The sequence below is a fragment of the Accipiter gentilis genome, chromosome 1, assembly GCF_929443795.1.
Source record: "Accipiter gentilis chromosome 1, bAccGen1.1, whole genome shotgun sequence".
NCBI classification, from domain to species: Eukaryota; Metazoa; Chordata; class Aves; order Accipitriformes; family Accipitridae; genus Astur; species Astur gentilis.
Genome location: NC_064880.1, coordinates 34,493,478 through 34,515,625, shown reverse-complemented (window position 1 = coordinate 34,515,625; position 22,148 = coordinate 34,493,478). Strand labels below are relative to the sequence as shown.

Below are 22,148 nucleotides of genomic sequence, written 5' to 3'. Positions count from 1 at the left end.
AGGACATGGTTACTGGGCATGGTGGTGTTGGGTTGGCAGTTGGACTTAATCTTAGAGGTCTTTTCCAAACTTTATGATTCTTTTCTATTCTATTCTAAGAAGTGTACCACTGTTGGCTGAAGGGACGGGAAGGGAAACAATGCAATAATAATAGTAATAATATTGACAATAGATATTATTGGTGTAAAAAGGGTAGTATAACTTGATACCCAGCAAGGATGCCCGCCAAATAGAAACACATTTTCTTATCTTTATTCTTAGCTGTTTTTAGAATACTAACCCCCAGAGACGTCTTTCTCTTCCTGAAACTAATTGTGCTTGGTGAGATTGTTGGACCACTGAAGTTACATGTCTCAAACACACCACGACTGCAATATCCTAGTTTTCCTTTAGTACTTAGCTAAATGTTTATTGCCATATGTTTCTCCTTAGAAAGTCTGTTTTTAACCACTTGGTGCATAAGGTTCAACAAGTACTACATTTTTTCCAAACACTGTAGTTGTTCAGTAAATAACAGAGTAGTTTCTTAGAGACAGATTTATCCTAGTTTATGCTTTACTCCCTAGGACAGTCTTTTATTCTGTAAGATTATCTGCATCTGTCTCTTTCACATTAGGTGACCACTGCCCCCTTCTGTCTTCAGCAGCAAGGGCCAGTGCATCCCCATTTTCCTACAAATTGTCTGCGAGGAATAGAAACAGAAAATGAAGTTTATCCGTGGGTAACAAGAACCAATAAATGATCCAGTCAAGTGTACTTTTCTAGGACCTAGCCAGGGAATTGTGAAATTTATAACATTAACCTTATTAAATACTACAGTTCATACTTCAGAGTGTATGTTTTTAAATGAAACATGACCTAGTCTGCTGAATTAAAAAAAGGGGGACAAATTCTACCTTTACCAGAAAATACATGGAAAAAAAATTTTATTTCTGGGCATATAACCTTCTCTTGTTGGCTAAAATCATATTCCCAAATCAATATTTAATATTAGGGGTATCAAAATCAATTCATTCTTACCACTGGCCTCGGTATAGGTTTCTGTGGCTTTTTGGATCCCAGTTTTTTCATTGCATTGTAATATTTCTTCTGTTCTTCTGTCATAAATATATCCTGACCTCCAAAGTAAAGAAATAATATCAAAACTAATTACTATCATGTCCACACGTGCAACATTTAACTACAGTATGTCTCTCTGTAATACAATATTACATTTATATTTGATTTATATAACAAAAGTTATTTTTTCAGGTATTTATAGTGTGGATGCTCATATGCATTCCTAACACACAAAAAACCCCTTACTGGTGCCTTGTCAGGCTGACGGTTGAGTTTTGCCAGTGTCCATGCTCGCTTTTGCTGACACAGCCAAAATGGTTCCTACTATACTGATGCTGTTAAATAACTTGCTGAGTAGGATATGTTTAGTGCATAAGAGCTTGACTGGTGCCTTACATGTCCTAAATTATAGATAGACTTTTAGGATTACAGCTAATCAGGTCTAAAAGTGGTGTAACTTCAAGGCACAAGTTGTGTCAAGGGAGAGTATTTGGGTCTATGACGATTTTAATGACAGCAAAAAAAATCACCTTTGATATAAACTTAAGAAAAGTAATCCAAATCGTGCCATAGCAAATTATTAATTAAAACATCACTGGAAACTTGATTAACTCAAATTAACCTTTGTTTGCAGATGCAAATGCTGCCAGTCAGATGTGCAACTGACTGAATTTCAGTATAAAGTAAATTGTGCTTATTGATGAGTCTGAACTAAGTCAGATGGAAACACAATGTCAAAGTCACTGTCTGCTAAAGTGGATATTGAAGCCCAAAGCATGGCATAGTTGATAGAAAGTGAAGAAGTAGCCCCAGACCTGTTTATGGCTCTTTTAAGAAGCTAAATAATATTTTCACAAGGAAAAAATTCTGTAGTTCACAATTTACTTTTACCATAGATTCTGTTTGGTGCTGCTGCTTTTTATTTGGTGATTGGATAAAACCAAATCATATGAAACTGCTTTTTCACAGCATACAAAGATTTAGAGTGATCCTGAGGTTCTCATTCTTTTTGTCAGCTGAAGGCTAAGAATCGTGAGGCTTCAAAATATTTTAAATGTGATTATTTGTATTTTTAGATTTTTGAAGTTATTTTAAACAACATTATATGCATTATCAATGTAATTATTTTAAACATACTTGTATGTCAAATGTGTACAGAAAAAAATATCCTTCCTTTTATACCTTTGCTTTATTATTGCTAATAAATTATAGATTCTATTTGTTTAACAAGTTCATCTCATTTCTCACAGAAGTGTTAGAAAAATAGAGCTCTTTTGCAGACATTTTCACTTGTATCTTTAAGCCTTTTCATGTGAGGTTTATTGCACTCACTCTTAACCGCCTGTTTAATCAGTTTGCAGAACTATTATCTATTGTATGAACACAATGCCATGTTGTATCTTCATTAAGTGTCAACAGTTTATAAGATTAATTAAAAATTAATTTATCTTAATTCTTTAAACGTAATTAAAAAAGAAACTCTTCCATGGAAGATAATAGTACATCTAATAAAAAGAACAATGCACTTTCCCTTTTTGCATCTTCATTTTAGCTCTTACACAATTTGCATATTATTATGAACTGACTCATGATTTGTCCCTCCTCACTTGTCAGAATGCTGAAATGCAAAGGTCAAAATCACATCCACAGATTTAACATGGATTATATTTTTTAAATATTCAAGGACTTGAAATAACTTTTGATTTTTATTAGCTCTACATAAATAAGTTATTAATTCATTAGAGCTATTAATTTATAGCACTGTGGAAACATTTTAAATACTTATCTTCTTTTTTTGTTGGTTGAAGTTGTCTATGATGACACCAATGAAAAGGTTCAAGGTAAAGAATGATCCAAATATGATAAAGATGACAAAATAAAGATACATATACAAGTTGTCCTCATACTTAGGTTGATCTTCTACCTACAAAATATTATAAATTTTATTACCCATGAGAATATTACATGTAAAAAACAATGTATATAATTTATGAGTAGGTATATGCTATCTCAGCTAGAAAAGCTATAAACTACTTAGTTATTAAAAAGACCCAACATGTCCATTCCAATCAATATTTGGAGAACTGGAAGCTGACAGAATTTTACTCATATGGAGTCATTAGTACTTAAAATTTTAACAGCACAAATCTAAATATTTTATATTGTGTTCAGTATATTTTCATGCAACAGAATCAATTAATTTTTCTATTGCTTAAATCTCCCTGGAACTCTTTTGGTCTTGCATGAGTGTTCTTACATCCAGCTAAGAACAGATGCTTTCAGTAAATTTCTAGTGAGTGTATGTTTTGTGAAATCCATTAAATTGAGGCAAATTTCTAAGGAGGATTTTGTTATTGTTTCAATTTTCCGGATTCCACATCTCAACGCCTGCACCATTACTGCACAATGTGCTACAGTATAGATATGCTGAAGTTAATGAAACAGGATATTTTACTCTGGGAGATGAATATCCCTGGGTGATGATGGATATCCCTAATCTGACTATAACCTAGGTTGTACAGAACTAGTTCAGGCATCTGTGTTGCACTTTTTTGTACAAGGTAAACATAGTTTTAGTTTTGTAGCCAAGATAAAATTCTGATTCCTAGAAAACTTAATAGATGACCTTCAACCTTAAAATCTAATTGCACTTAAATAGCTAGATAACCTAAGGGCTTGACCTAAAGAAACAATGAAATGCAGTTACAAATTATAAAACAAGATTAATATATTCAATATGTAATAATTACATTATATAAACTTAAATTAATTCATACTCATGATTACCAAAAGTACTGGTTAAAAAAACTCTTCTTTTTTTTTTATTCATTAACAGCTTTTCCAAATAAAGTCCAGTTAAGTTAATTTAACTTATTTGGCTAAACAGAAGGAAGTGGAATTAATTCTTTCCACTTCAAATTCTAAGATTCATGAAGTTACATAGAAGTTCCTTTGTAGACTAAATGTATCTGGAAAAAAATACGTATTGGTGCCGATTATCATTCTTAATGTTATTGTGTGTGTAGCTGTTTAAATTCTATACTCTGTAAGTTTATCAGAATATAGCCAACAGATGATCTTTGAAAGTCTTACACTTACATCTCGTGAATCAACAGCAGCATACATGATATCCATCCATCCTTTGAAAGTAGCCTAGAAATAAAATACAGTTGTTTATCTTCCCCATAAAAATTCATAATGTGGAAAATAACTAGGTCACAGCATTTGGACCTGAACTTTTAATAAAATCATATCTACATTTATAAACCATATTTAATAACAGGCATAATAAAATATTTTTCATAGTAATAGTATTTTTTTGAGAAATTATTTTTTAGGTATTCAATAAATATTAAAAATCAGGCTCTGAAGGTCTCAGCAAGGGCACAATGTGTTTGGAGCTGCAGATGCTTACTTTGCAGGTGAAGAATGGTAGAGTCAGATAGATGTTAATGCTGGAGATGTTCAGGTAGAATCTACTAGAATCACTCATGGTGACAGCCATTTTATCAAGTTTACAGCATGAATTGATGGAGTCAGCAATACAACTTCTGGACAGATGCCAACATGCATCTGAATGTTTTTGCTATGGTTAAACTGCCATGGTATTTTTATAAATGTTTTAATCCCACATGACTAAAACGAAGAGACTCTGTTCAAAATCAAAATATACATTGGTTCTTGAGGGATAAGATTTACAGAAGACCAAAAAGTGAACTGTGAAAGAGCTGTGATTAACTTCTTTAAAACTTTGGGCTCAGTTCCTATATAGGCTTTGTCTAGGTAGAATAAAGAATAAAAAAGATCTGCCGTCATTGCTCTGAGGAGGTGATTTTCATGGACATGGAATGTCCACTTTCTGAGGAACACCAAAGGGTTGGTGTGACATGCTAGTTGAAGGTGTGAGTGCCTGCTCGTTAGCCAGAGTTTCCAAGCTTATTCACAATAACAAAAAAAAAAAAAAAGAGCTAAAAAGCCTGTGAAATGAACAGATAAAGAACATCTCTCCTGAGGAGATTCAGGAGAGGAACCATCCCAAGGAGTACACTTGCATTTGTGCTTGCCAAAACTAGCTCTGGTACTTTGGTACAGCTGCTAGTTTTCACAGCAGAAAACTTGCACTCTGGGAGCGTTCATGTCTTCCTGAATCTTGCAGTGCAATACAAATTTACTAAGAAGGAATGCTTGGAGCCAGGCTTCGTAGATCTTTCTGGCTCAGTCGGCAGTTGGCAGCTATTTGGTGCACTTTGCATAGCAGTATTAGAAGAGGAGCAGAGTTTGATAAGAGCAATAAGTACAGAAGTGTGGAGGGAGAATGTTAATGGAGACAATCAGCTGAAGAGGTGACATGATACACGCTTAAGGATCCCTTAATCTCTGGAGGAAAAGTAAAGGGTGGAAGGGAATATTTGAAAAGGAAAATAATGAAAAATCAGAACAAAAAGAAGTAAAGAGAAGGAAGGTCCACAGTAGTGATGTAGTAAGTAAAGACCAACACTGTCTGGATGGGTGACACGGATGACATTCAGACACGGCTTCAAGAGATTAGAATCTTTCCTTATACATCTTCAGAGGCAAGTATTTGTAATAAGATGGTTCACTTTAATACAAGGGTCACAATGAGATCTGAAGTCAGAGAATTAGAATCATTATTCAGTACTACTACTCCGCACATGAGAGTCACATTGACTTTAGAGGCAAAATATTTTAAGCCAGGTAGTTAATTTGGGAATTAAGGTCAGCTAGGGATACTGACCTGCTCCAGGACAAAAGGGACAAGCATGTCATTCTTAGATAACTTAGTGATATCAGAGCAGTAACAATCCCATGACATTTCTGACATCTTTTCATATAGTGAAGCTGTATGTCAAATTATAGACAAGTCATTCTACAGCTACAGAGCTCAATCATCTAAACATTATTGCTTGCCTTCTTGCTTGTGTTTTGGGTCAGCTCTCAGAAGCTCCACTCTAGCCAAGGAGCCTGTAAAGAGCTAAGGTCTTTATTCCTCTGGCATAAATAAAAGGTATGCTCAGTACCTAGAACAAAACCGTTTCTGTACCACAGCGCATAGGAAAAGGACTTGAAGTGGAAATACAATTTACATACTTTGTATAAGTAGCAGTAAATAATAGAATGAATATGCCATGCAATACAATAACATCTAATACTTCACAAGGATAATACTATAAGTAACATAATATTTGTTTAGTATATTATAGCGACTCTTTAAGAAGCATTAATGGAATATGATAGTTATAAAACATGAGTATTTTTTGTGATAAAAGTATTTCACATTTTCCTACTTTACCCACAGTTTAATGTCTTTGTAGTTTCAGGTACTTAATGAAATATATTTATTTTAGCAGCAAGTGCTGTTTATCTGCAAACATCAAGAGAAAGTGTTATATGATTAATCAGACCTAAGACTCAATTAAGATCTGTCTATCAGTAACTATATTCCCATGGGCAGCTCCTACTTCTCTCAGAGGATTTCAGACCTCTTACACAAATATTATAATAACAGAGAAAGAATTGGCTCCGTGCTACATGAAACATTGGGTGCCCCAATCTGAGATCTTGCATTATTTATGATTCCTTTCCCTAAACCTACTTGCAGGTCTGGAAAATCAAGCCCCTATTAAACAAATATCTGCATTGGAGACACCAGGTTGATGTATTTTTATTTTTACCATCTAATTTACAAACTGGTTCCTCAGATGGAATATAGATGTGAAGAAAAATCCACTCCACCTTGACCAGGCTGTTGACAAAAGAAAAATTACTTTGCAGTGTCAAAAGTGCCTAGATTAATGGATTTTGACTGTGGAAGAATGTTGCTGTGGATGCGTAATGATACCTAGGAACAGATTATGTGGGAGGCACTGGCGGTAGTTGCTCACTTCAGACCAGACAGTCAGTTAGGAAGTCTGCCTTCTTTTAAGCTGCTGTCTGCCTTCCTGTCTTACAAGGTAACTGAGCTCATAAAGGAGGGGAGAGACCTTCTAATAATTAGAGGGACCTCTGACCCTTGTCCACCATGGCAAGACTCATGAAATGCATTCCTGAATTTTATACTGTGCACTACTAAAAAGATTCTTGTACCGTTTTCACTTATTGTTTTCACATTATTATCATCACGATGAGACTGTATTCCCTAGCCTTAGAATGGAAAGTTACTCTACTATCATTAATAGAAAAATTACAGGTAACAATGCAATGGAGTTGTGTAAGCTGTACATCATTGCTATGAAGAAATTATTCCACTACTTAACAGTCTTAGCCTGCCCATTTTTCCAAGACTTGTTTAAAAAAGAACAAAAAGGAAATATATAAATTTACTTACTACTTGAAGCAGAGCAAGATATCCAGCTCCTACATTATCAAAGTTTACTTTCACATTTTTCCATCGGGCACTTTGATTGTTTTTTATGAGTTCCTCACACTGAGTATAATTGTTGACATCACTGACATCAAACATCTCACCAGTTGTGGTGTTGACACAGTGATAGAATTTGCCAGCAAACAGATTTACTCCCATGATGCTGAAGATGAGCCAGAATATAAGACAAACCAGCAATACATTCATGATAGATGGAATTGCTCCTACAAGGGCATTTACAACCACCTAGTGTACAAATTAGACAAAATAGCCACTTAGTTTGTGAACAGAAAAATAAAAATACTTTTAAAATGTTAAAACATTATTAATCTGGAATGGACAGTTAAAATATTACATTAAAAATTTAAGGGGAAAATGTTATTTAAGGTTCAATAAAAACACTAATGAGATTGCAAAAAGGAAGAAATAAAATAATATGGAAACCAAGACAATGCAAAAGTCTGAAAAAAACTTAAAAAGCAAAATAAAACCTGTTAGTAGCAAGATGGATTCTTAGAATTTGTGTGCTCTGGAGAAAAAGAGAGAAATAAATGTTAAATTCCAACAATACAAATCAAAATCTATAAGTAGAAAATAAACCAGAAAAAGATCAAAGAATGATGATGTGGAAGACTGAATACAAATGTCTGCATGTAAAACTATCATTACTAATGATTTTTTCTCTGAAACTTTATATATATATTGGCACCAGTGTATTTTAGCATCTACATACAGTGTAACATAATAAAGCATATTTTATTTAGTGTTTATTAACAGCATCTGCTATAAGTCTTGGTTTTAAATTGCCTGGCTCACTATAGTTGCTCTTACATTTATCCGTTAGTTTTGTTTTTTTAATTGGCTGCATTTAATACAGTTGAGCTACTCTATATGGGCAAGTGGCAGTAAAAGATCAGGTGAAATCCCTTGAGAATAATTTTCTTTTACTTATTGTGGTTGAACTAAAAGAAAGCTGCAGATATTCAGACAATAATTTTCTACCAAATCAGTAAAGACTGCAGTACATTTTTGTGTATGCTTTTAAAAATAGTAGTATTTTTCAATTCACTAATTTGACTGAAAGTAGTCTAAGATCAATAGAGGTTTGGGCCATTTATTAGATAGGGACTTATGTGTTGTTTGCAATGCAAATCATGTAAAACGTAACAGTGATGGCGATGCGCCGCAGGAGTCACTCCCCTACAGTAGACAGTGTGGCCACCTTTAGAATATCAACAGCCTCAACCCACACAGGAACCACACTATTTATTTGGAAACTTAAGACTTGTGACCAAACTATAAACATGTATTGCCACATATGGGTATAGTTGAAAGATTAAAAGGAGATTTCTCGATAACATTATCTTGTTCATTTTTTGTGTATCAGTTTTTCCAGGAAATAGCACAGTCTGCATTTTCAGCAGACAGCTTGTAACAGTTGGGTGGGGTTTTTTTGTCAGATTGGTAGAATATAAAAATAATAAATTCCTCAACAGGAAGGATTTAGCTGTGTAGAAGGAGAGGTAAGATGGCAGCAGATGCATTCATATGAAGTAAAAGATACTAGCTGAGAAAATTATTTCCCATCTCTCCCCTTCTATACTTCCAACCCCATTCTTATTTCAGGTGTATGTTCAGAGAACCATTCCCTAATATTACAGCATGTATTGTGGGGGGGGTGTTCCCCCAGGCAGGTAGACAGGGAGCTGCACGTAGGCTTTAGTTTCTGATGTGTCACTGTTGTCAGCTGCTTCTCCTTTTTTTGGATTGGTTTGGTTTGGTTTGGTTTGGTTTCCGGCTAATCCTGTTCCACCCTGAACCACTGACAAACTAATGGAAAATAAAAGTTAGCTACAGAAATTTATAAAATAAAGTCCCTAGCTAAAATGGAGGAAAACCCCCCAACCCTCTGTTCTAAAATTTCTCATGTCCTTTTACTTTTCTATATAGGTGCAGAAATCAATGGAAATTTTAACAGTCAGGGGGCTGGGATAACACAACTATGCAGCAGTGAGCAGGCAAATTTAATGACCTCAAGGTCTAATCTCCAAATGTAAGCTGTACACCAGTCTTGTGTATAAGGACATGTTGGAAGGCCTTTTTCAATACATTTTTGCATGCATTCCCATTCTGGAGTTCTTTGCAGAAGGCATGAGTGTCACACTTCTATATTAATTTTTGTGTGCATACATTCATTCAGACTGATTAATTTTATCTCACCCTCATTCCTTCAAATCGTGACAAGGCTCTTAAAGGTCTTAAAGCTCTTAATGTGCGAAGCGATTTAATGGCACCAAGTTCAGAATAGCCCAAAGCATTGGCTATTAAACTAACCAATGAGACCTATAAAAATACAGAAAAAAATATTATAAAAATTGTTCTACATTGTTTATTTAAAAAGAATACACGTTCAATCAAGAGAAAATTCAACAGTGACAAATAGAAAAACACCATTCTTGCTTATAGTGATACTGGAGGCCCAATCCCACAATTTTCATACTTGCTGGAAAGCCAAGAGGTCATAAGAAGGCATGTTTGAAAAAGGGATATATGCAATTAAATGTCTATTATACGTGGATAGGGTTTCACAGTCAGATAGAAGCACACTGTTGGTGAAGGATAAGATTTTCAGAAATACTTAAAGACAAGATAGCCATACTTTCAGTAACTTCATTAATGTTCAACCTTCCAAGCGATTTAAAGTTCTGAATACATTTGGATAGTTTATTAACTACTGACAATATATTAATGCCTGTAATCACTAATAATATGCTAAATAATGTAGTGGTTAATTAGCTTTTGCTATAAATATTATTTCTAAGTAAGTCAAAGACTCAGTTCATAGCAACAATAGCCAGGGTATCTATGAAATATATATTGACAGAGATGGTACTTTCTCACTTGCCCGCCAACTCTCTCAATAACATTTTTTTCTCTTCTAAGTATAGGAAAATATTATGGGATAGTTATAGACAGATGCTAGCATTATAACAGTAAGTGCTTTATTATCTACAACAGTAGTGAGCTCCTGATTCATGTTATCGGGATTTTAATATAATCCAATCCACTTCGGCAAGGAACAATTAATTTGCTTCTCAAAGGGAACTGAGTTTTAAACAGTGCGAATGTGAAAGAATTTAATTTACTTACTTTGAGCAGTTTTGGAGACAGGAGTGGGGAAATACCATACCTTACTCATCTTTTATTCAGTTCTACCACCAAAAGCATAGAAGACACATAAATGAACATAGACATATTTCAGTCCTTGAAAAAATCCCTCGAATGTTCATTTCTGTACCTCAATCTAGAGAGTTGATCAAATAATTGGCCGTACAGAAATAGACATTCACTGACAATGGTGGTAAGATTTTGCCCACTATATGAAAAGGTGGTTTCCTATGTTAGTTGTATCTGTAAAGAACAATTAGATGAATCACAAACACAAGGAGTTACAAGATCATGTCTCAAAAGGACAATCTGAGAGCAGATAGGAATCAATTATTCATTACTATGTTGCTATGTATATTAACCTAACAGAAAATAGTATTTTAGTGAATACATATTACTGTACCTTTCAACTGGATTACATGTCAGGATGTAATTCTTTTTATCAAAGGAAAGGCTTATTTTATTGCTGTAATGGATAAGTTTGTAAAGAAACTTGCTGTGATTTGTATTAAGCATATTAAGAAGAAAATCTTACTGATTTCCTGTAGTCTGTAACTGAAGTCTGTTCACTTACAAGAGATAACATTATTGTTTCTGCCATTACATTAATTATTGTCATTAATTGTTATTAATAATTGTCATTCATACAATTTATTTGTCCTGTGATTCTACAGTGAGAGAGTACTTTTTTATCCTTGGCCACCTTTAATATATTCCACAGATAACAAGACATGGAATTCTCTGTATTTTTAATAGCATAGTCATTGATTCCCTCACATCAACAAGATACCCAGACATGACAATAAACTGTAGTGTAAAGACAGCACATTTTATGGATTAAAAATAAACTGAAATATATGTTAAAAAAAAATATGTCTCTCACTGGGAGAGCAAGACATCTTGTTTAAAATTGAACTCACATTAATGGCTCCTTCATTTTATACTTCCTCCCCAAATTTGCACTGTGCCTGAGCTATCTTTCACAAACAAGACTCCATACAGGCTAGTTACATAGCTGTAGCTCCTGTAACTTCAGTGCCACTATGTATATTGGCAGTTTTTTGGTTCTGATTGTAAGTCATTCTCCTGAATTGTTTTTGCTTTCCATTTCAACCTATTTGCAGCTTTCTTAGCATGGTGCTAGTGCTCTTACATCATAAACCTGAAATTGTTTCACAGAGAAATACTTCATCTACTGTAAACAACACATTTTCCTCTGAAGCACAGTTCAAATGAGAGGCAAGGATTTGCTTGGAATTCTTTGATATTAATTCTATTTTATATAAAGCGTAAGTATATACAGCTGTTCTGTACTGCTCTGGTTTTCTCAGTCTTCTTAGCTTGGTCTTCTGTCATCTGTTCCACCTGTTTTGTTGCTAGTAGGTGAGAAAAGAAATGTCTCTGTACACTGATAAATACATTAATTTCTTTCTTTTGATATAAGAATGCATGCAGATGCAGTAATTTTAAGAAATGAAAATGAACTCAAAATGGTAGAAAGAATTTTTACATTCATCTCCTAAAACTGGAGGGTTGTATGTCCACATTTTTGTGTATGGATCTTCTAATTAGACTATCTGTTGCAAAAAATGTTTTGAAACTTAACAGTCACAATTAGCCCTGCTGAAGATCTTCAGTCAGGGTTGTCATCTGGGCCAGAGTGTTGGTCATGCAGCTCCACATTAACTTTATTTCTATCTAGGCCTAAAATTTTAATCCAAATTAATTCTGTGCTACTTGGTGAGGTGGCTAATTTATATGATTTGATTCCAGGTCCTCAGTGGCATATGGCCCTCCTCACTTCCAACACTGCTTATCCTATCTTTCATACAGTTTAAGTATTCAGGTGTTACACTTAACTAGGAATAAAAACAAACTGCAAGATTTGGGAAAAAAAAAATCCAACGATTTTTTTCTTTCTATCGAGAAGTTAATGATTTTTCTTATTTTTTGAAAGATAGATACTATATTATCAGTATTCCAGGTAGGCATTTTTTACAATCTCAGAGACAGGACACTGGGCCCAATGTAGGCTTTCTTATGCCTTATGTAGCCTTTCTTATGTTATGGCCCTATGCTAAGGTAATATAATTTTTTCTATATGTACTTGGTGAATAATTCTTAATTTATGGTATTTTACTGGCAAGTATTCAAAATTCATTTTCTTTAGATGCATAATTGCAAGCTATGATTCTGTTCCCTAACTCACTGAACAAGACCCTTAGGTTTCATGCATAGATCATCCAAATATCCCTTTGAATTAATTAATTAATTTCATTAATTTCTGGATTATCCAATGCTATCATAGTGTACCACGTTAGATTACACACAAAGACATATGAGACAGTCTAGGAAGACAAAGTGACATCTCTTTCTGTATCTGGTTTCCCAACACATGAATATGCTCATCTTCTTATTTCTTCTTATTTTTATTATGAAGTTGTCAGGGCAGCAGTTGCCTTTTACTCTGTGCATACAGCATTTAGTATATTATTATAATGTGACCCTGATCTTTACCAGAATGTTGCTGCTGAGTTAATTATTCTGAAAAGCTAATAAAAAGGTTGAAAGCACAGTTTAATTAAATTACTTTAACTGTTTTAACAAAAAGCATAAAACATTTTTAGCTATAAGAAGAAATATTATATAAGCCATCAATGTGACCAACTTCTTATGTACTATACAACAAGCCCAACTGACGGGGTGTTTTTTCTACATTTAATTGTTCAAAAACTGTACCCATTGGAATTTTTTCAGGCATGAGCAGTTTCAGGAAGTTTAAAGATTTCATTCCACTTACAGTTTCATTACTGGCCTACAGTATTTGGCAAATACATGATCTGGTTTAAATGTTACTTATTTCCATTTCATTCAAGCACAATTTATTAACACAATAATTTAGAAATAAAGTATCTACATCAAATTACAGGATTAACTTATAAAGTTTAAAAATATACAGCATAAAATGGAATCCATTTAAGATTATCTAAGATTACATATTGTAGCAACAAACTACACAAACAAATTTAATAACCGACAAACTCATCGGGTATTCCCAGATACCCTATCTCCTTCCCTGATGTCCTATCTCCTAGCTTTGTACGTGGCAAAGACATCTTAGAGTCATTACAGCTGTAATGGGTTATGTACCTAGACATAATAAACTTATGACAGATGGCTTCTGGAAAAGGGGGTAAGAGCAAAAACCAAGGCACAGGATGACATGCTCTATAGTATATAGTAACCCAATTGTACTGAGTTAAGATATTGCTGTCTCAGGCTGTTACTGGATAACTCTGCCAGAAATAGTCTCCCCCCAGAAAGTGAGTATGTCCCTGCTTCTCAGCTGCCTGCATCCAAAATTCAGTCTCTTTGCTTATACCACTGATAAATGTGTTTGAACTAATTTACCAGATTGTGATTTTGGGTAGGTAAGGCACTCCACCCAAATACCTGCTCCTTGCTACAGATACTGTTGCATCTAGCAGAAGAGTGGGGTGGAAAGATGGCATGATGAGGTTTTAAACTAGATAGCCAGATGTACCAAGAGTCATCTGTCATGGCTGTAAACTGACAGTGCTGAAAATTGCCATTTCTTTGTGTAATTATTAAAATCGAGTTTGGTCACAATCACTGAGAGCAACCATGGCTATTTCTCACAGTCAGAGACTCAGGTATGTAAGATATTAAAGGTCAAAGCCCTAAAGGACTATCAGTGTTTACTCTTGAATAACTTTAGAGGATGGAATTAAACAGTTTGATTAACTTTAGTCACTTCTAATGAAGAAGGGCTCACTGGTGTTCTCACTGGGAGAATGCCACTGAATCACACCTGTTTAAACTGCCTGTTAAAGCAGTGTAGATTCTCTGCTTTTCTACAGGAAGCTAACATGAGTTCATGTATTTCTTTCAAGTGCTGTCTGGTGGTGCTAAAGGAATCACTGAATTAGCCTTAGGCACAGCAAGACATTTTTTACCACTTTCTGGAACACTGAATATTATTCTTCAAAAGTAGAAGGTTCCAATCTCATTTAGTCATGCTTTTGTTTATAGAATGAAAACTTACGAGTAAAAATTTGGCAAAATAGGATGCTTTACTTATGATGATGTTCTTTATAATTCTGAGAGCCTGCTCAGATAACAGCATCTCTGAGGCTAAACTATTATTAAGAAACCGTGGAGTATGGCTTAGAGTAATCTGTTTAGGTTTATGTTACAAAAAGAATAATTAAAACATGAGTCGTAGTTTATCTAAAAAAAAAATATCCATTCTTAACATAATCCTGGAAGGGAGCATCTGTCTTCTGCATTACAATCTTCTTAAGAAAACCATTCACACTGCTCCATTCAAGCACAGATTTTCAGGACAGAGCTAGAGATTGACAGTATAACAAAACTAAATTCCTCAGGTTAAAAAAAAAGAGAAGGTCTTCCATTTTGAGTTATGGGCCAACCTAGCTAGGTTTTTTTCCCCTCTGGGAGTCACAAATCCGATACATTTCTATTATATATTCATAAGGAATAAGTATTTATGGGACCAGGATTTATGCAAACTTCTCAAGAAATATGGTAGCTTGGGCAGAAATTGCTATAAATGCACATTTGCCCTGAGATGCCATCTCTCAGTTCCACATTGAGAACATGTATAGCCAATGAACTGGGTCAGATAATGTGTGAAGGCAAGAGACTAAAATATTCTGGGACTAAACCCAGCTTTGATCCCTTCTGACAACATAAGCAAGGCCTTTGCACAGAAGTTTATCACAGCTGGGAAGGCAGCCAAGAAGCCTTGTATTCTCTTCTATCATAAACCCTGCCAAGTCATAGCTCATTTAACTATTGCAGATTGTCAGCCCGTTAAAACCAATTAATTTTTAGACCAAATAGCCACTGTCATTCTGTTTTACTAAAAATGGTAACAGGATAGTTTGGGAGGACGAAGTTCTGAGAACTCAGATGAAATCTGGACCAGATGTATTGTTTCACTTGCAAAGCTGCAGTGTTTGTAGAAGAAACTTGTGCAACGTAGTGTCTTCTTTGCTAAGGAATAAGGCAGTATGATCATAGCATGATTATGTATGAAAAGTAAGTATGTAGGGTCGTATGATAATAGCATGTTGCGAAATTAATTTTTTCCTCATAAAATCTCAAGTGTGATACATCCTGAGTACGAAATTATTAACCATGAAGAATGAACAAACTTATGCCCAGCCATCTTTTTCCTTCTGGCATATAAATTTACTTTAAATAACACATACAGATCACTGCAGCCTACTACTAGTGCAGTATAACTATACAATGTGGATTATTTTTGCATGTTATAAGAAGATCACTTAGTAGTAATGAGTTTTACAACATAATGGGCTTTGCTATAGGGAATTTTGCAATATTAAAGACTGTGTACTTACATCAACAATCAAGAAGTCCAGCCAGCACCAGGCATTAGTAAAATATATTTGAAAACCATATGCTACCCATTTTAAAAGCATTTCCAAAATGAAAATATATGTAAAAACTTTGTCAGCATATTCCAGCATGGTCTTGATAGTTTTGCGCTGTTCAATATAGATATCTTCAAAAGCCTATGAAAGAAATATATTCAGGTATTACTAATGTTTCACAGAACATACATGACAAAAATAAGGAATAAAAAATAAATTGGTCGGAGCTGATCTTTCCCCTTGTTCTTCTGCATCCTCTTATTTTACATATTTACGAACTTTAACCAAACTACAAATTGGAGCAACTTTATGCATGCTGCCCTGTCTGGGGTTGAATATATATATATGTCCTATTTTCCTAATGAATGAATAAATAAACTCAACACATGAATTTCTGTCCACAGTGATATTAAGAAACTCACATACACACGCAAAAAAACCCCTTTCTTATACAAAATCTGTTCCAAATTTGTATATTCCATTCTAAAAAGTGGTTAGGGAGATTACATTTCTATGCTCTATCAATCAAACTTTTCTCTAAAAGTCAAATTAAAGGGCAGTATATTTGCTAGAATGTACACTATGCATATTGATACTGTAGCAAATGTTCAACTTGAGTAAAGCTGGAAAGGTAGGTAATGTAATTTTGTTGAAAAGTGGTTGTTAGGTTTAATTTGCTATCACACTGTTCCCTATATCCTGCCTCCAAAAAAGGAAGAGAATGAAGTAATTATTCCATTTTTTGTATGGTCTTTTGTAATCAGAATCCAAGAAGTGGCTGAGCCTAGAAGGATTTAAGGATTTAAAATCATACATTTAGCTATATATTCACAGTTAACAATAGTTCTTTGTACTCAAATCTCTTGATAAACATGCTGAAAATTGGTAGGCAGCTTGAATCTTGAGTAGCTCTGCTGGTTTAAATAAAATTGCACCAGCTTTACAGTGGTAAACCAAAAGTATCACTAAAAAAGTGCATGTGAAATTTAACAAACTTTTTCAAGTTTGGGCCGTTTCATTCCATCCTGAAATGATGGAATACAGATAATTTTATACAGCTCCAAGCAAAACAAGTCCTTCTGAAGCAAATTTGAATTTTGCTGTTGCTTCTAAGGAGATATCTAAATATTTCAGCATCTGCAATTTCTTTCTACTTACTAGAGCTCCACTGCTGAGAAGAATCATGAAGACAATGAAAGTCTCAAACCAGTTGTGCTCAACTATACTGTAGCAGGTTTTTCTAAGATTCCACCAAATTTTTCCTTTGCCATCTTCTATACTTACTTGACAACATGGAAATTTCTGCACACAACCTGCATTAGATTAAGAGATATTAGCATCCAAAAGCAAACTATTTCAAAGTCAATATTTACTGTGGTATCAACATTGTTAGAAGCTTTAACAAATTTTATAATAATTTTATAAATTAAACACTGGAATTCTCTTTTATAGGATGCTGAATACCTGAATTTAGCTGAGTAATTTGGAGAGAAACCAGACAATAGTAGATGTAATTATGAGTAAACTCAGTCCAAAAAATATTGATATTTTTGACTGTTGGCATGTAACTGTTCCATTTGTTGATGGAGTCTCACAAAAATTAATTTGTTGCAAATTTCAAGGGCCCTTTCAAATAACTGACAAGCATTTTAAGAATAGATAAGTTAATGAAGTTTCTTAGTAACAGGACATATGCAGTGGCCAGGCAGATAAAGTTACTCAAAGCCTAGGGAAACCTTGTTTTGGCATCTGATTTCCAGCACTCTAGGCTATGAGTATTTTCTTTCAATTGGTCATGAAGGTCCAGCAGATTTGAAAGTCTCAAGAATTTAAATATGCCTAGAAATAATGCCATTTTACTAATACATCTCATAAGTCAACAGTTATTCTACAACCTTCTGTAAAACAGGCTTCTGGTTCAAGAGCTTCTTCACTTTCAATTTCTGCTTGCTCGCCCTCTCCAGGAGGAGCAATATCAACTGTGCTGCCTTCTGATGAACTGGATGCATTTAGTTTCTGCAAGTAAAGTTCCAAAGAACAATTTTTTTTCATTAGATACATATTCTTTAAAAAATTATACTAAATCAAATCATGCCAGTCTCTGACTTTTGAAGAACGCTAAATTTATACTGATAAATATGCATCACCATAAGTAAAAACATAGTCATGACATGTACATTGTATAGTTTATCTTCTCACAGGGAACAATTAAATATAATTTGGCTACTAACCTGATCCATGTATTCTCAGTAGTATTAAAACTGGAGAGCTTGCATGTACCATGCTCTCGAGTCATTTCATTTTCTTTACTATACTGGATTACACTGAAAATGTGTTTTAATTTTCCCAGCAAAATGAACTAGCAGAAAGCTCCACATATATCTTCATGTCCACTACAGATGGTGTTTTCACAAACATACACCATATCTGGATTAAAAAGTTGTACATTTAATGGCATTTAATGGCAAATTTCTGCACAGTTTAATTTTTGCAGAAAGCACAAATTACCAGATCTGAAATATCTTCTTTGCATTCCAGTCTCTTCTGCATATTGAGAGACCTCCTGAGGTCCTTTCCATCCCGAATTTTTCTATCATTCTATTACTTTTCTGTACAGTGAAATACTATAGTCCTTACTGCAGTAAAAGCACTTCTAGATCTGAAAACTGCAAGAACTGGAGAGTGATATAAAGCAACTGAAATTAAGTATCTTCTTACCAAGTACATTGAAATTTGGATCAGGTCAAGCTGTTTATCAGTCATGCATGACTGCCCATAATTTTGTCCTTTTAAGAAAGCATATTTTGAAAGGACAAACCTGCTAAAGCTGCATGCAACTAATGCAATAATTGGACATAGAGTTTGTAACTTGTTTTCAGTTGTCAATACTGTTTGCGTCTTTAATTGCTTTTATCCAAAATACATTCTTTTTTACTGTGAAATAAGGCTTGTAATCAGAAAGCAACATTAAAAAAAGCATGGTAGTGAAATACTTCTGGTTTATACCATGTAGCAGTAATATGTAGGAATTTCAAGGGGGAATCTTGAATGCATCTCTAACTTAAATACTTTAAACTGTACAGGCACTGATGTAACAAAAGGGCATTTGGTCACAGACTAGAGTTGTGGTTTCAGCTAAGCAGATCTGGTCATGCCCTGTGAAGACCTTTCTTTACAAATGTTTTGAAAGAATGCTTAATACAAATTACTTGTACATTTAGCTTTCAAGATAGTGACATTTTTAAAATATCAAAAAATACTATTCAGATTATTTGAATGATTTTGCAACAAATAATAAACAATAACTTTTTAGAGAGGCATTTCCATGTATTCTCTTGTTCAGAGACACTGCTGCGAATTAAAACTAGTTAACTCGTCCGTTAAAACCCAGTCCCTTCAGAAAAATGCATTGGGAACTAAGACCTTCTTTTCTGCCAAATGAAGTAAATGGCACATATATCTTTATATAGTTTGGTAAGCAATTCTTTCCTCATATTCAACTCTTAAATGAGATGAATGAAGTTTAAAAAAAAAATCATGTTGGGTGATAGATAATTTCAGGGTTAAGTTTCAAGAAGCTGCCCTCACACACACACATGCAAATTTAGCCAATATACGGTCACTCAAACCTCAGGCTACTTGGCTACTACTGCATTGTGACCAAAATTAAAGGACTTGTCCCATAATAGAAAAGATTTCTGACAAGCACACAGGTATGAGTTTGAAAACCATTCTTTCCTTTTTTAAATATCATGGTCTGTCATACATGGAAAATCACACTGACAGATGTGAAAAGATTTGGATAAATACATTGAGATTTGGAGTTTCCAATGGTTAATTTTTGCTTAGTAAACATGTTAAAATATCATGTTTCCTTTTTCATACTGCACTTCCTCTGTGATTTCCAAAATTTATATATGTAAAATCGTTACAGCCGTATTGCCTCTAAATGGAATCTTTTTATTACCAGTCATGTAGATCACTAAGTCTGAAATAAAATATTGTCTACCTCATGTAGTGAGAATATTTCAAACTTTGCTTTCTGTATTACATTTACAGACCAAAATGCACATTAATGTATGCTATATTAAGCATTATTAGCACACCACCTTGTTATCCGCACATCAGGCTCTCTTTTAAAAAGGAAATAGTTCTGTGAATTAACTCTCTTATTATATATCATTGTAATACAAAGAAATAAGAAGTCTGAAATTTGTCACTGAAATTATAGGCAGTTTCTTCATTAAATAAAACCCAAATATTGTGAAAATAATAATCTGTCACATTCAAGTTAGGAAAATTAAAACTAATTCATGGCCTGATCCATCATCATTAAATCAATTACTGACTTAATAGTAGCAAGATAAAGGTTCACAGTAAGCATCAATTATTAATCTATATGAGTGCCAATTAAAGCAGTCAATTTTTTAACTGCATCTTCCCTTGTAAACTCTGCTGCAGATAGTCCTGTCAGCATAGTTGCTAAAAACCAAGTAACAGAAGTGCAATTTATAATCAGTAGAAACAAAACCTACTGTAATCCCCTTCATTATTTTTCACATAAAGCATTCTCTTCATTATTTTTCAAATAATCTCAAACAATTGCATTATAAAAAAACCCTCATTAAGTTAATAAAACTCCTCTTCTTTGCTTCAAGACCCTAAATTAGGAAAGAACCATTGCATTTTAAATAAGGTGACTTTAATGATCTTTTTTTCTAGCAATAAAACTGATAGAACTAATAGGAAACTGAAGATACATGATGGATTAACAAAATCTTCTTTTCACCTCATAAGTGTGATTATCAGCCTCTAGAACACGCCATGCCCTGTAAATACTTATTTGCATCTTCAGTGATATCACATTTTCCTTTACAAAGATACATTTGAAAGCAATTGCTTATGATGCAGCATTCTCAAGGCCTGAATCAGCAAAACCACATGCTTGACTAGAGCAGAAGCCTGAGCAATACTGTGGAAATCACACACAAAAATAAAATAAAATAAAAAAACTACCTGAATGGGATTATATTTTTCTGAAAATAGTATTATAGCTATTATTGTATAGGATAGAAAATAAAAAAAATGCTTCATCACCAACCCAAATACTTGGTTAATATATGTATAATCAGCCTCCATACTGTCCTTTCAGAGCAGTGCATCTCTTTTCAACAGCTTAGATCATTAAAACAAGCTTTGACCAACAGCATGTTAATGTGCCCATTTACAGGAAAATGCATTCACTTAAGACCCAGTCTTGCTCTCATTCGTTTGTTTTTATTCTAGATTTCAATAAGAGCAAGAGCAGGCTACTAAAATTTTAAGCTTTACAAACGGCTTCATGATTCAAGTGACAAATAAAGGGATTCAGCCATTACAAATTGCCTTTAGTAATTCAGCCATGTGATTTTATCCTTTGAATCTTGAAAGCTGCACTGTAATTGAGTGACAAAATATAAAATAATGGGGATCAATGATTCTGAAGTGATTCTAAGCTGACTTTAAATCTCAGATCTTATGATATTTGACTTTTATATAATATTAAGAAAACCACTTTAAAAATCTCTTTTCTTAGAGTTTTATTTGATGTTTGAAGCATATCTTGGTTTAAAATTTAATCAGTAAAATCGCAGAATTTTCAGAATACATACCAGTATGAATTTCTTGGCATCTCTGGACAATTTATGCCACGATATAATATGGGTAGATCATACTACACTATAATCGATGGTACAAAACGAACCATTTGGTTATCCTTTTGAAGCCAGTGAGACTCTGCCTGAAGGAAACAGATTTGAATCCTGCTATAGGACTGAAATCTCAATCCCAACAAAATTTTGACACCTAGTTTTACTAGGGTAATTTGACCTCCTTAGTTTCATGTATCTTTGGCTCCTGTGCAATATTTGCTGTCCTTATTCCTGAAGGCTCTGCCAATTATGCATCAATGAGCATTATACTTGCCTATAATGAAAAACTACCTAGGGTAAATATATATGGAATTTCATAAAAATTATGCCAACTACTCCATAGTCTTTCAAATTTGCACCAAGTCAAGTCCCCCAACTCAGTCACAGACTGCTATCATGAAACACATT

General features: G+C 34.0%; 1 protein-coding gene across 1 annotated transcript in view; it reads right to left on the bottom strand.

Moving 5' to 3' along the window:
* LOC126040775 (sodium channel protein type 2 subunit alpha-like) overlaps positions 1–22,148 on the bottom strand; it is a 78,675-nt gene that overhangs the window by 4,952 nt on the left and 51,575 nt on the right. Inside the window, exons 19-26 of the mRNA XM_049805657.1 lie at positions 17,946–18,066; positions 17,209–17,363; positions 16,018–16,191; positions 9,662–9,784; positions 7,406–7,687; positions 4,159–4,212; positions 2,846–2,983; positions 1,021–1,125 (exon numbers count right to left, since the gene is read on the bottom strand). Of these exons, the coding sequence (XP_049661614.1) occupies positions 1,021–1,125; positions 2,846–2,983; positions 4,159–4,212; positions 7,406–7,687; positions 9,662–9,784; positions 16,018–16,191; positions 17,209–17,363; positions 17,946–18,066 (1,152 nt within the window). The remainder of the gene's footprint in view (positions 1–1,020; positions 1,126–2,845; positions 2,984–4,158; positions 4,213–7,405; positions 7,688–9,661; positions 9,785–16,017; positions 16,192–17,208; positions 17,364–17,945; positions 18,067–22,148) is intronic.